The sequence below is a fragment of the Rhagoletis pomonella genome, unplaced genomic scaffold, assembly GCF_013731165.1.
Source record: "Rhagoletis pomonella isolate Grant_MI unplaced genomic scaffold, Rhpom_1.0 Rhpom_scaffold_00007, whole genome shotgun sequence".
Classification (NCBI taxonomy): Eukaryota; Metazoa; Arthropoda; class Insecta; order Diptera; family Tephritidae; genus Rhagoletis; species Rhagoletis pomonella.
Genome location: NW_023458561.1, coordinates 28741736 through 28752386, shown reverse-complemented (window position 1 = coordinate 28752386; position 10651 = coordinate 28741736). Strand labels below are relative to the sequence as shown.

Sequence of the window (10651 nt, the reverse complement as noted above, 5' to 3'; positions counted from 1 at the left end):
TCGATTAGTTTAGTTTTTTAATTTCATCCTCTCTTAAAAATATTCTCTTAATCTGCCTTGTTTTAATTTCCAACGAAACTTGCCTCTTTTAATCCAAGATATTGTATTTAGGTGTAAGAGTCCATCTTAACCAGCCGACTGCCAGCATGCGATGCTTTATAAGCCCTTTTTCGCAATTACTATGCAAAAGCACAGTCCAATGAACAAGGCCTTCTGCTGTTCAATATAAAATTTTATATAAAATATGTATGTATGTGCACACGTATGTATATACCGTGCATGTGTGTAGTTATGTGTGTTTGCGCCATATCAAAACACGCGCCATCAGTCACGTCTCTTCAAATCTGGGCTTAACCAATAATAAATGTTAGTTCATTGCTGGTTTAGTTGTCGTTGCGTCTTCGTAAGCTGAACAAGCAAACAAGCTTTAGTTTTCATGCATTCTAATACGATACTCGATTGATGTATATACATATATATGTACTTATAAAAATGTAGTTAAAACTAATAAATTTTTTTCTAAATATCCATTTTTATATCTCGATTTTCCATAGCTGATTTTATTGATTTCTTTTTTACGGTATTTTGATTGGAAATCTCGAGTGTGTGTTTCTACTTGGCCAGCTTCCTTTGTGTTGTTGGAGAATTAATAGTTTTTTCTACACGATTTTTTTATCAATACATTATACATACATAGGTATGTGCACACAAACAGTTTTAGTGTATTTACTTCTTCCCAGACACTTTACTTTCACGAATCGCAAATCTTCGAACTCTTGGGCCAAATTCACACTGCGTTGTTAACTCAGAATCGGCAGTTAACTACAGATTTTTGTACTGAAAGTCTTTAGTTAACCGCCGATTCTGAGTTAACTACGCATTCTGAATTTGGCCCTTAGTTATCAATTAAATAATTAAGTGGGGAAATACCATTTTAATACAGTACCGGCCACTTGAATAGCGCCTCCTTTTTTGATCCACAGTATTGCCAGTTTTCCTTTTTAACCGACTTCACAAACAGAAGAAGGTTATCAATTCGTTGGAATACTTTATTTTAAGTATGTTATCGCATAACTATGAACCAGGTTAACCGATTTCTATAATTATTTTTTTTTAAAGAAAGGTGTTACCTCACAGGTGGTGGTCCCATATTTCGCTTAAATACGATTATTGGATCATGAAGAAATTAACGATACTCTTAAATTTTTATATGAGAATTGAAGTCGGTTTTGTTTTTTGCTTCAAAATTAATTGTGTTTATATGATATTAATAAATACAAGAAAAAATGTGCTTTGTGTTTTGCAACAACTTCAAAAAAAAAACTTTCTTTTCTTCCAAAACCGAAAAAGTTGCGGAACAAGAGTGCTTAGCGAATACATACTTTTCCGAAATTCACAATGAAATTTAGATTTTTTAACCTTTTCCCAAAATTGCCACGTCAATTTCTAGAGGACTGTTCGATTAAAAAAAATTCGAGAACAAATATTGTTAACGTAGGGATATTCTGCCGCAAGCCACTATAAAATCTGCGTCTTAATTGACTCCAAAAATGTATGTATGATATCTGTGACCGTGGTATTATCGATTGCGGGGCAGATTTAAAAAATCATTCATTTGATTTTTTTAAGTACCACCCTAATAAACATATATCTCATCATAAGTTTCGTAAAAAAAGCAAAGCAACAAAAAGCAAGTATCAAAGAGCAAGTGCTCATTTTTTCATTAAGGGTCGGGACATTTTAGTTGCATTTCGCCATATTCGCCATCCAAAAAAGATGGTTTCATCCGAAAGCGAAGCATAAATTCGGTCATGTAAGCCATTTATTCGCTTTTTACGAACGAATTAAAACCTTACACCACTAACCGGAGTATAATTTAGTATTTTGTTAAAGCTTAAAGCTTAAAGCAAATGCTCCAGTTTGAGAGGCACTGAAGAACAACAGCTGCAAGCTTTTTAATATCTAACACAACCACCAACCTGTTGCGCCTATAAATATGTATTAACAATGATGGGGCGGCGTTTAATTGAAGAAAACTTGCTGTGCCATCGCTTTTAATTGACCACCGTCAATGGTAATGCCAATCAGTTTTTCAATAAATAAAATAAATAAATTTGTAAATAAATGAAGTTAAACACAATTCTGCCAAAAGCCTCATACCTTAACCCAGCAATGGCAAGTAGAAGTTATCCGCAGTCTCATAATTTTCTAGGCAGGAAGGGCTGCAACGACGATTGTCTACATTACTGCAATTATTCAGAAGCCAAGGAAATTAAAAAATGCAGTGGCCATGATACGAAGATAAACGCAGTAAAAATATGTATTTTAGATTTGCAAGAAGTGGTGATTGGAGTTGATAAGGAATTAAAATATGAGAAAATCTTAATTCATGGGAGTTTGCTACAACTGTTTCTTATTTATTAAATCTAAATACATATATGTATATGTTTGCGTATATTATACTGTAGGGAAGATATTTTAATTTTTACAAAAAAAATGAATTCAAATTTTAACAGGGAAAAATTTTAAAATAACAGATTTTTTGTAATTTGTATTAAAGCCTGTTCTTTTGTAGAAAAAAATCATGCTACAACGAAGATAATACATGGATAAATAAAAACGTTTTGAATGGTCAAAGGAAAATCGGTAAGGACTTTTCGCATGAAATATGAGAAGGAAAGAATGTTACTCATACGCCATGTATGTACATGACCATACTTTAAGGCTTGATTTTTTATAAGGTGAGGTTTTTCATTCATAATGAAAAATAAAAATATCTTGGGAAAATGAGTTTTATAACCTTATCACCTAAAATTCCATAAGAAGCCTCGATATCTGTGCCTGGTAATAGTGCATGTTATGTTATAGCTATTAAATTTTAATGTACATCAACGAGTGGTCATATTACAATAGAAAATGTTTTTTTTTTAAGTAATAAAAAATTATTTTGAGTGTTGTCAATGCACAACTAATTACAAACCACAGACCATATATCGGCACGAATTGTTTTATTTTTATTGTTGAGCTTAAGTTAAAAAAAAAAAAACACACGCATTTATCATAACTTCCAATTGTATTTGTCAATATAGTTTGTTCAATAAACTGAATGATTTGCAAAATGGCCATCTGGGACGCTAGTAAAATGGAATTGGATAATTATCACCAGATACGTAGTAACAGATGCAAAAATCTGAAGCAGATAAAACAAACATTAATTAAAGGTATGCGTTTTTTTAAATTCGAATTTATTTAAACATAATAAATTACTTAAAATTAGAATGCACATACTAACCGACGTGATGAGCTTGTAGTCCATATCGAAGAAGCCAGCCGCGTTGAAATTCCGTTTCCTTTGCAAAACTTCCATTGAGAAGAGCTGCAGCATCTGATAGAAGACGCATGCATTTGGCGCCGCATTCGATGAACAACGCATTTTATGCAGCAGCGAAACAGTGGCATCCATCTTGGAAATATTACTTTAAAAAAATAAAGTTGTAAAAAATACAAACGAATTCACACTCTTACCGTTCTTGAGGTGCTGCTGCATATACGCACATTCATCGCAATCGCCATTACTTGTACCAGTATCCAAGCTATAATGAAGAAGACGTGATGTGTTGGCAAGGCTAGAGAATGCGTCATCAGAATGAACAAATTGTAGCTCTGTATGGTGATGACGCCAAAGGATACGGCGGTGATAGCCAGCAAATGCCAGGCGAAAATGCGGAGCACCAAATCAATACCATCGCTAATACTGGAATAAATCATTAGTAAATTTTGTAAGATTTCCACATTAGGCTCCTCCAGGGCCACCGATTCACTGTGTGCTGCAGAAATCGGCACCGCTGTCAGTGGAATTTCACTAACTGAATTTATTTTTCGCACTGTCAATATACGCCTGCGCGCCATGGCAAGTACACCATTGCGATTGAATCTACTCAACTTACAATTTATCAGTTCGAATTTCGTTTTCAATATGTACATTTGATTGTAGAATTGAAACTGTTTGAAGATAAGCAGACTGATGGGCGCAACACAAATGAACCAATAGCAGGCTGTGATGGGTAGAAATAAAGTCGTTGTCGGTTGTATGATCATGCAATTGACCATCGATAATGGAAATGCAATTAGCAGCTCTAAGCCCAATTGGTAGAATAGTCGTTTGCGTAGTAGCTTGTAGTCGAATTCGATTTCGGCAAATTCGCGCAGTTGTTTATCAATTTTGAAGACAAGTGCACACAGTTGACATTGTTCATCCATATGAGTCCAGGCGGTTACCCAGGCCACAATGCCGAGTATGAAGAGAGTGAATAGTTGTGCCCAACTGGTCCAGTGTGAAATGCCATCAACGCGATTGTGGGATTTTGAATGGAGTTGATAGATTCCAACGGAGAAACCAACTGAAATTTGTAGCAAAAATTCATTTAAAACCAAAAGTGTTAAGAAGGTTTAAAAGAAATGCGTTTGTATGATACATATTTATATGTACATAAATATAAAGAATTATCCAATTTGAGTTTTTGAAATAAAACACGCTATGCGCCGTCTTCTATGTAGACTGCCTGTTAAAGTTAAAGGATGCTCTGACTGCCAGGGTCAAACCTGTCGCTCACATGCATATAACAGGCAGTCGGTAACGTCGATAACGATGTTTAACATAGAGATAAATTTAAGAGGCAGTCCAGAAAACAGCCCTAAGGGCCGATTACTCAAAGCCTGGTCGGCACTAATCGCCGGTTAACATCGTTATCGACGTCTTCGACTCCATACATATAACACGGTGCCTGTAACGTCGATCACGATGTTTAACCGGATATTAGCGTCAACCAGGCTTTGAGCAATCGGCCCTAAATTGAATTAGCATTTTAAATTCATTTTATTTTTTACATAAAGTTGCAACCACGGAACGCCAATAATTCGACTGCCTATGTAAATCGTGGATACATTAGGGGTATTCACGATCCGGTGCATACGGTCTAGCATGATGCATAGATAGCATAAATAGCATGATTGTTGTTGTTTCATGTGTTCAAACAACAACAAAATTTGCCAGTCGTGCTGTCTATGCACCATGCTAGACACTATGCACCGGATCGTGAATACCCCTATTGTTCCTCTTGAGGTAATTTTTGATGGCCATAACATAGCGAATATTGTTGACATTGCCACGAAGAAAAAGTACACATCCAGGAAACCACAAAACAATCATACATATGGCAACTTTGAAGCTTTATAATCATTCGGCCATCGGGCTCCGAATCAAAGGAATCATCAAATTCAGAACTCCAACTACATTTAATGCTTTTCATAAAACATATTCTATGTACATATGTATGTATTTTCTAGGATGTAAGGAAAATCTGGTGTAGGCAAGGCGAATTTATACAAGGTGGTGTTGATGGCGAATTAAGATTTTCGCCGCGGTACTTATTAATGTCAAAATGATGTGTTTGTTGTAAACAAGGCGAATTCATAACACAGCAAACACATTATTTTGACATTAAGAAGTACCGCGGGGAAAATCTAAATTCGCCATCAACACCATCTTGTATAAATTCGCCTTGGGTGTAGGTTTGAGTAGATGGACTGGTCTTCCAGAGACCATACTCAGTGACCACAAGGGTCTAATATGAGGCCAGGGATAGTAAAATGTCATCAATTTATCGCGTAGACGGTCGGAAGACTACATTTGTCGCAAGCGTTAATTTGTAGGGAGAATCATATGAACAACATATGTGACAACCACGGTTGCGCTAACTGCCCAGCCAGCAAAATCATCGTAAGCAAGCTCGTAATTGGATATTTTCTCGAAGAAAAACCGGATTAAAAATCGTTTGTGATAGCCGTTTACGACTCTTTTTCGAGCACGTTTTCGCTTTAAATTGTGCATCGCCTACGAACAGTCGTAAACGGATCGAAAAAGCATTCGTATGCGAATATTTTTACGTCCGTTTTTTAATTGTAAACGAGTCTCGTAAACGATTAATTTACGTTAAAAAAGCGTCTTTTACACTGCTTTATCTACTGTTTTTGAATGCTAAAAATAGAGGCAATTAATTAATTCAAATTATTGTAGTTCTTTTATTGAATAGAATTATAATTAATAAATATTTATAGTGCCGGATCAAAGTATTGGCACAGAGAATTTTTCGAAATGTATGCAAAGTTTTTTACTTGAATTTCTTCTCGCACATTTTGTTTTTTTAATATAGTTAGTATGAAGACCTACTTTAAAATCAGATTTTTGAGAAAAATTCTAAGTACGCAGTTTTATATCCCATTATAGTTTAGTATAACATAGTGCAAGCTTGAAGTTGCCAGAAAACTGCGTTGATTTTTGGCAATTTTTTCACGCAGTTTCTTCCATGCAAATTATGTGCAACATTTTTTTTTTATATGGAAGAAACTGCGCATAAAAAATTGCCAAAACACAAAGAGGTTTTCTAGCTATTCAAGCGCGCACTTTATTATACTAAAATTAAATGGGCTATAAAACTGCATACTTTGAATTTTTCTAAAAAATCTGATTTGAAAGTAGAACTTCATACTAACTTTATTTTTATAAAAAACAATTAGAGAAGAAATCAGAATAAAAAACTTTGCATTCATTACGAAAAATTCTCTGTGCCAATATTTTTTCACGGCACGGTAAATGTGAAGATATTTTCAGATAAATAAATATTAAAAAACTATCTATTAACAAATTAACAATTAAATAAAAGGGGTTTAATATATATTATAAAGTAGCTGAATTTATTTTTTATCTTTTTTGCCGATAGGCTGCAAATTTTTTTTGCCGGTCGTGTGCATATTGGAAGTGCTTCTTTGAAACGGAAATAAAAACTTCTTCGTCGGAGTTAAATTTTTGACGAAAAGCACCTAAGAAAATAAAGTGAAAGATTAAACTCCATTGGAAATCGGAAAATTTAATTAAGTAAAAAGTGGTAAAAAATATTAATATCCGTACTTCTTCTTGCCGCAGTCGTTGCCAAACCAATAGCTCTGCTTTTGGTACCAGTTCCCTTCCACGAGAAAAGTTCTGCTACCTCATCAATAATAATTTCCCACCAGCACGTTCTTAAATATTTATCTACATTTAAAATATTTAAATCCTTTAGTGTTGCTCCGCGCAGCCTGTGAAAGAATTGCAAAACTCGTTAAATTAATTTGTATTTTTGAATTACATATGTAGTAGCTACTTACAAGAAGTTTAATTATAAAAGAAAGTGGTAGATCGTCCTTTGCATTTGCACCAGTCTGCCAATAAATTTCATACTTTATAATTTACTTAAATTGAATATTTAACAAACTACTTACTTATAAAATATTGTGATTGAAGAAAAATTGTCAACAAAACTAAAATTTTTTATTGTGCTGACAAATTACTACAAGCCTCCTTCTATTATATTTTTTTGTTTTATCGTTTACGAGCTTTTCTCTAACTTTTTGGCGATACGAGAATCCCTCGTAAAACATAATGTTCGTAAAATGTACGTTTTCTTGCTGGCTGGGTGTTATACTGGTGAGCACATTTTTACATACATGTTTATTTAAAAACAAAATTTTGTTAAACACAAAATGAAGGTGAAAAGAAACTAGCTTTTATACATCGTGCACACTTATAAGTTAAACTCGTATCTTGTTTGGCAAACACAAAATTCGTTTGCGCGACACCTGCCTAAGTCACATACGGAAATACATTATTACAAAAAAACATGTTCCAACACGCAAAAATCAAAAAACTTGTGTTGAGTAAAAAAGTGAGCTGACTTCCAAACATATTATTTACAACGTGCGACAAGAACCCAAAAAAAAATCGAACATCAAGTATCCATACACCCAGGAAACTAGGAGCCGTATATAGTAAAACTGTTTTTTTAGTTCTTCTCTCCAACGTCAGTATCTTTTCCTCAAGGATATGAAAAATTAAAAAAATTATTTAAAAAATCAGTGCAATGCAATATGAACATCCAGCAAAGAGAAAACTTTTTAGAATTGAAAAACATTAAATTTGTTGGTGCACAAAAGCGGAAAGGTATTAAATATGTCCTTTTAAATCATTTTTTTATCCTTAACTAAAGTTAAAAAGACAATTTAAATTTTCAATTTTTTGTTCTTGTGCACCAAAACGTTTAATTTTCTTTAAATATTACAGAGCTTTCTCTTTTATTTGACATTCATTTTATTATTATACATCGCACTGATTTTTTTTTAATAATTTTTGAATCCTTTTAAAAAAAGTAAGTGTGCCTAGGCCACACTGGAGAAGTGAAACTTACGTTACATATCTATTTTGTCTCATAACCAATGTATGCATATACATATCTACATACATACATATATCTGCTTTTGCTTCTGCTTATATTTTTTGTATTTTTACGATCTAGATCCCTACCTCTGTTTTTTCTAATTACGTTTATGTTATTCTGTTTTCGTTTATCTTCATTTTATCTTTATACTCTATCGATAACAAAATCGATAGAAACATCCAACAAAATATCGATAATAAAATCGATAAAAAATATCGAAAGTAAAATCGAAAACAAAAACGATAAATAGTTGATACCAAAATCGATAAAAGTCGATTAGAAAATCGATAACAATATCGATAAAAATATCGATTACAAAATCGAGAACAAAATCGATAAGAATATCGATTGTTATATCGATAGGTTCCGAAAATATCGATAGCAAAATCGATGGAAATTTCGATAACAAAATCGATAACATAACCGAAAAAAATATCGATTTTTGTAACGATAAGTCTTAAGAATCGCGAAAATCACTAAAATCCCCGATTGAGTCTCTGTGTCTCTATCTATATCCTTTTCTCTATAATTACTTTTAAGCAGGAAGCGACTGTAAAACTCGGACACGGTTGTAGTGTAATTATTTTATTTATTACAAATCTTCAACGAAAATGCTACAAATGTAGACTACCGAGCACATAGAAGTTAACGACGAAAATCGATGCGTAAATAAACAGGATGTAAATTGTCAAATTAAAACGAACAATAATATTTTTTATGAAATAGGAGCAGGAAATAATGTTACTCATACGCCATGTCGAACATGACCCTTATCGAGTATAATCGTGCAAGGCGTATGAGTAAAATTTTTCATATTAAAATCTACATTTTTGTTCAATCGCAACGCAAACTTAAAATGAAAATATCGTCGGAAAATAACCTGATCCGGAAATCGGTATACAGATCCGTAATCTACGAGCCAAAGTTGATTTTACGTGACTGGCGTTTTTTTCTTGTTTTTTTTCAGCGTCGCTACAGTGTAATTAAAGTTACGTACTATGTAGAACATATTTTCCTCATTCTATGTAAAACCAGTTTTCTGGTCAAGTCCAGGTTTTTTGGGTCTATTGGAAATTCTGGGTACTTGAATTTCGCATATTTTATTTAAACGATTCAATGCTTTCTTGTTTGAAATATGAGGTGACAGAAGGTAACACATTTCTGATTTAAGAAAAATTTCTACAATGGGGTTAAAATAAAATATTTTGGTCTTGCATATTTTTTTTTTAAATTTTTTTAATTTCAAATTGGATCGCAGCTGTATCGCGCTTCACAACGTGATACTTTCTATACCACAATGGAGTGAAATAAAAAAAGGCATTTTTTATAAAAAAAAGAAAACACCGCAACAATAGTTAAATCCGTCGGAAGAACGCCACTTTCCACTTTTCTTTGCAAGGCATGTGAGGCGGAGAAAATCTCAGTAGTGATGAGGTCAGTCGCTTTTCGTTGTAATACTGGGCCAAAATTATTACGCAGTGCAACACTCAAAAAGTGATGGTAATGAATCTAATTGCATTCATTAAGAGAGGTCAAAATATGAATAAATCCAAAGCATTAAAAACGGCCTCAAGCTCAATACAAATTGCTGAATGTAATGTTTATAAGGCCATAAAATAACAAAAACAAATTCAAAGCACTTGTAAAAGTTGTTATCCATTTTCTTTTTACATCGATGTAAAGTCGTGAATTTAGGGTTCAAAATAAAAAAGTACCTACAATGTTTTTTTTTTTTTGGTTTTGCTATCAAATTTCAGACGTTCACTTTGGAAAACGTGTTTTTATTTCAAAAAATTACACCTGAAAACAAGGAATTATAATTTGAGATAAAAAAGAAATGGTAACCAACTTATTCAAATCCGTTAGTACTTTTTCATTATTTGACCAGCTTAGTTAAACGCTGTTGGTCCGATTCCCAGCACATACAACTTTTTGAATTTTTTTTTGCACTGTGTCATTTTATTTTAATTTTTCTAGTATCATGACAAGAAACTGACTTCACTATGAATCTTCTGCCATTTTCGCGTATCCAATACGGTAAATTTCATGTTTTTCCACATCCAGCTGTTAACATTTTTTACACTTTTTTCATAATTTCAATCCCAACAGGTCACCTGCAAAGTCTTACATCCGCGAAGTCTTAAATTTTTGCATTTTCTGCAGTTGAAGGTGCGCCTGTTTGGCTCATTCTACAACTATGATTGTTGAAAGTGCCCTTAAGCATTTTAATAAGTTTCATTTAAGAATACTTCTATATATATTTATTTTTTTTTTGTTTAACTTTATTCACTTGTATAAACCATTAAATGAAAGCACGTCCACGCCCAGGCTTTGGTATCCCA

General features: G+C 33.2%; 1 protein-coding gene across 2 annotated transcripts; it reads right to left on the bottom strand.

Annotated features, from left to right (window-relative positions):
- Nucleotides 1-3058: 3058 nt before the first annotated feature.
- LOC118743687 (putative gustatory receptor 2a) lies at nt 3059-10651 on the bottom strand. Of its 2 annotated transcripts, none has more exons than XM_036476447.1 (4): nt 10600-10645; nt 3526-4400; nt 3293-3463; nt 3059-3190 (listed from the first exon to the last, which is right to left on the bottom strand). In XM_036476447.1, exons 1-4 carry the CDS (start codon nt 10610-10612, stop codon nt 3095-3097), a joined length of 1155 nt encoding a protein of 384 aa, XP_036332340.1. In that variant the 5' UTR covers nt 10613-10645; the 3' UTR covers nt 3059-3094. The 2 variants fall into 2 exon arrangements, with proteins under 2 accessions (XP_036332340.1, XP_036332341.1); XM_036476448.1 differs by having other exon boundaries at nt 3060-3190; nt 10591-10651.

What these genes read in the sequence shown, in the direction of transcription:
- LOC118743687 (XM_036476447.1), bottom strand. An exon ending in GCAGCAGCACCTCAAGAACG is followed by an intron (nt 3,464 to 3,525) that starts GTAAGAGTGTGA and finishes AATATTTCCAAG; the next exon opens with ATGGATGCCACTGTTTCGCT. An exon ending in ACTACAAGCTCATCACGTCG is followed by an intron (nt 3,191 to 3,292) that starts GTTAGTATGTGC and finishes TATCTGCTTCAG; the next exon opens with ATTTTTGCATCTGTTACTAC.